This window comes from Populus euphratica, unplaced genomic scaffold (assembly GCF_000495115.2).
Source record: "Populus euphratica unplaced genomic scaffold, PopEup_1.0 scaffold103.1, whole genome shotgun sequence".
Taxonomy (NCBI): domain Eukaryota; kingdom Viridiplantae; phylum Streptophyta; class Magnoliopsida; order Malpighiales; family Salicaceae; genus Populus; species Populus euphratica.
In genome coordinates, this window is record NW_011499891.1 from 567296 (window position 1) to 571423 (window position 4128).

Sequence of the window (4128 nt, forward strand, 5' to 3'; positions counted from 1 at the left end):
CCGTTAGCGCCCCCCCCCCCCCAATCAGCAACCATGGCATGAGGCTGGTGAGAGAAGAAGCTTTTGCTGAGAAGAGCAGGTCAGCAAATGCTAGGGTGTCCCTTGACCCAGTCCTTGCCGTGACCCCCTCAATTGTACTCTGAATAAAGTCGTACAGTGGAATTGATCACAAAATCAGCGGTCCAATGAGTTCCACTTTTCAGTTTTAATGATCAGGGATTATTTATTTACCTAGCTAGGATTTACATATTGAGAGTAAATCCATCTTCAATCAAGTTTTAAGCACTCTATCCGTATCCAAACTAGTGCATTTACGAAAAATTTCTTAAATTCGAGACTAAAATGAAATCTTGGGGAAGAAAATACAATTTTTATCTTTTTTTTTAATTAAAAAAACTTGAAAATTCCCATAATTAGTCAAACCTCGGACTCAGACATGGGCAGCTAACAGACGCCAAATAGACCTGACATTGAAGATATAATTTATTTTGTGCAAATCCTAACATCTTACAAGGAATTTATGTGGACAAACATCCATAACACGACGAGTATGTTAGTTACACAACATGTAGAGATGCTCTTTCGTTAGAAACTGAGGTTGCTAGCTAGGCTTTAGCATTTGAGGGACATTAGTATAAGCAAGCAAATAGTTCTGTCTTGCCCTCGTATTATGCCAGGGTATTAGCATTGGCACCACAATCGATATTTCTTAACTAGTTGAAGCTGTCTGCAGGAAGCTAAAGACTGTGTCTTCAAAGCGTATTGAATGGTACCGGACAAATGACAATGAATCTGCCGCGGAAAACTAGTACTAAGAATAATCCTGCTGAAATTAGCAAATGGACTGTTCAAATGGGGATAGCATGAAGGAAAAAGTGGACCAGCGCCAAGTAATTGCCAAGTTTTTTCAGTGACTTGACTGCCTTGACTTTGAAAGCAAAAAAGTAAGAGCAAAAATTTCCACCAATTGGTAGGCAAACGCGGTGGATTTATGGCTAGACTTTTATGTTTTGAGTGCCTGGCTTGACTACTGGAAACCAAAGAAAGAGACTGGAGTGCTGGAACAATAGACATCCTTAAATTGACACTCCCATACCACACAAGAGCTAAATCCCTATCCATGGCTTCTATAATCTTTTTTCTTCTTCTCGCCTCATCTTTTACAGCTTCAGCTCAAAGACAGACCAATATAACCCGAGGATCTTCTCTAAAACCTATCACAAACTCCTCATGGTTGTCACCTTCCGGTCTTTATGCTTTCGGATTTTTCCGCCAACGCAACGGCTATTCTATAGGGGTTTTTCTATCCGGGATTTCACTAAAGACTGTTGTGTGGGCTGCTAGAAGGGATGATGCCCCAGTCCCCAGTAATGCGACCTTGCTCTTCACCGCTGATGGCAGGCTTGTCTTGACATCAGCACAAGGGGGTGAGACTTCGATAGTTTCTGCTTCCCAACCAGCTTCTTTAGCTTCTATGTCTGATTCAGGCAACTTTGTGCTATATAATTCTGATCGCGAGATTATATGGCAGAGTTTTGACCATCCAACCGATACCCTTTTGCCAACTCAACAGCTCAAAGCAGGAGCAGAGCTGTTTTCTCCTGTTTCAGAAACTGACCTCTCAACTGGTATTTACCGGCTCAAGATGCAAAAAGATGGCAACCTTGTGCAGTATCCTGTTAATACTCCAGATACAGCTCCATATGCTTATTTTGCATCTGGTACTTATGGAGCGGGAGATAATGCGACCCTAAATCTTGATCCTGATGGCCGTCTCTACCTGCTCAATTCCACAGGTTTCAACATAAAAAACATTACAGCTGGAAGATATCCCACGAAAGAAACAATTAATATGATGAAACTTGATGCTGATGGGATTTTCAGATTATATTCACAAAATCTGACACGGAATGGAAGCCGGTCAGATGTGTGGTCATCCACAAGCAACAAGTGTGACCCCAAAGGATTATGCGGTCTTAATGGATATTGTGTTATGAAGGATCAGGAAGCTGAATGTACTTGTCTTCCTGGATTTGAGTTTGTTAGCCAGGGAAATTGGACTTCTGGCTGTGAGAGGGATTTCAATGCTGAAAGTTGCAAGGACAGGAATGGAAGTAGCACATACACCATGGAAGAGCTGTCTAATACTGAGTGGGAAGATGTTTCATACTCCGTTTTGTCATCAACAACTAAAGACAATTGTAAGCAAGCCTGTTTGGAAGACTGTAACTGTGAAGCAGCATTATTCACTGATGGGCAGGACTGCAGAAAGCAAAGGCTTCCTTTGAGATTTGGGAGGAGAAACTTAGGAAGTACGAACTTGGCTGTCGTCAAGGTGGGTAGACCCATATCCATCACGGACAGAAAAGAGCCTATAACCGAGAAGAAGAACCTTGGCACTGGCAGGCCAATCCTAATAATAAGTTGTTCATTTATTGCTTTTGTGCTTGCTATGGTGGCGATTTTCGGAATCATCATTTACAGATATCATGTATTGGCATATAAAAAGGTGCCCAGTAATGATAGGACGGGATTGAATGAGGAGTTTGCTCCCCGAGCTTTCACTTATGCAGAGCTAGAAAATGTTACTGGTGGTTTCAAGGAAGAAATTGGCAGGGGATCATTTGGGACAGTTTATAAAGGGATAATATCAAGTAATCAGAAGGTTGTTGCTGTCAAGAGACTGGAGAAAGTTCTAGCTGAAGGGGAAAGAGAATTTCAGAATGAGATGAAAGTCATTGGGAAAACACATCACAGAAACCTAGTCCGTCTGCTCGGCTACTGCCATGATGGACATCACAGGCTCCTGGTATACGAGTACATGAGCAATGGCTCCCTTGCTGACATACTCTTCTCACTTGAAAAACGACCTTGCTTCCCTGAAAGGTTGGAAATTGCTCGCAACATTGCAAGGGGTATTGTTTATCTACATGAAGAGTGCGAGACTCAGATCATCCACTGTGATATAAAACCTCAGAATATACTAATAGATGAAAGCAGGTGCCCCAAAGTTTCTGACTTTGGATTGGCGAAGTTGCTGAGGTCAGACCAAACTAAAACCTTCACCGGAATTAGAGGGACGAGGGGATATGTAGCACCAGAATGGCACCGGAATATGCCGGTGACAGTTAAAGCAGATGTTTATAGCTTTGGAGTTATGTTGTTGGAGATCACATGTTGTCGAAAGAATGTGGATTCGAATCTTCCAGAGGATGAAGCTGTTCTCGAGCAATGGGTTTACCAATGTTTTCAGGACGGTGATATGGAAAAACTTGTGGGTGAAGAAGTGGTCGAAAAGAAACAGTTAGATAGGATGGTTAAAGTGGGACTTTGGTGCACTCTTGATGAGCCATCCCTCCGCCCTTCAATGAAAAAGGTCCTCCTGATGCTGGAGGGGACAGTCGAAATCCCAATCCCTCCAAGTCCTACTTCTTTTTTTACTGCTATATGAGCTGCGTTTTGTGGTTCGGAATAAGGGATTCATCTGCAGAGCATTGCATTTTATTTTTGAGGTCATGTATTCCTTTTCTTTATAAAATTGCTATTTGTTTACGCAGCATTTAGGAGCTTCCTGTTGATTTTTCTTCTAGTGTTAATGCCTGTAATGTTGTTCCCCACCTTATCTTATGTGTCGGGATGATGGCTGGAAAACTGAAACCTATATTTTGGCCAGGTTTCTGGATGGGTAATGTTATTCACAAGTCTCAACAAATACTAGCAACATGTTCTTCAGAGTTGCAACAACTTGTATTGAGGATACTCCACTTCTGATAGATGATTCTTAATCAATAGGATTACTCCACTAAATATGTCACGACCCGAATCCCGGATCCATGACCGGCACATAGGCAAGGTTCCCCTCCAAGGTTCCGTACCTATGCGAACTCAAACTTACATACAAATTTATCCTAACTCAATCAGAGTTCAACGCAGCATTAATAACAAAATCAACTTCATAATATAATTGAATTGTCTTAATACAAGAGTTAATATAATTTTATAGTTTTGGAGCACTAATTAGACATAAAGGAAAATGCACGGATTACAACCAAAAGAGCAGGTTCTGAAGGTCCAACAAAAGTGACCTGCTATCAAGCTATAAGCCTGAAAATGATAAATAATGAGAGT

At 41.5% G+C, this 4128-nt stretch overlaps 1 protein-coding gene across 1 annotated transcript; it reads left to right on the plus strand.

Moving 5' to 3' along the window:
* The first annotated feature begins 976 nt into the window (after nt 1-976).
* On the plus strand, nt 977-3744 carry LOC105131203 (G-type lectin S-receptor-like serine/threonine-protein kinase RLK1). Its single transcript, XM_011034067.1, has one exon. It carries the CDS (start codon nt 1121-1123, stop codon nt 3449-3451), a length of 2331 nt encoding a protein of 776 aa, XP_011032369.1. The 5' UTR covers nt 977-1120; the 3' UTR covers nt 3452-3744.
* Nucleotides 3745-4128: the final 384 nt, after the last annotated feature.

Bases quoted from the DNA above. Each gene is read 5' to 3' on its own strand.
- LOC105131203 (XM_011034067.1), top strand. From the start codon at position 1,121: ATGGCTTCTATAATCTTTTTTCTTCTTCTCGCCTCATCTTTTACAGCT.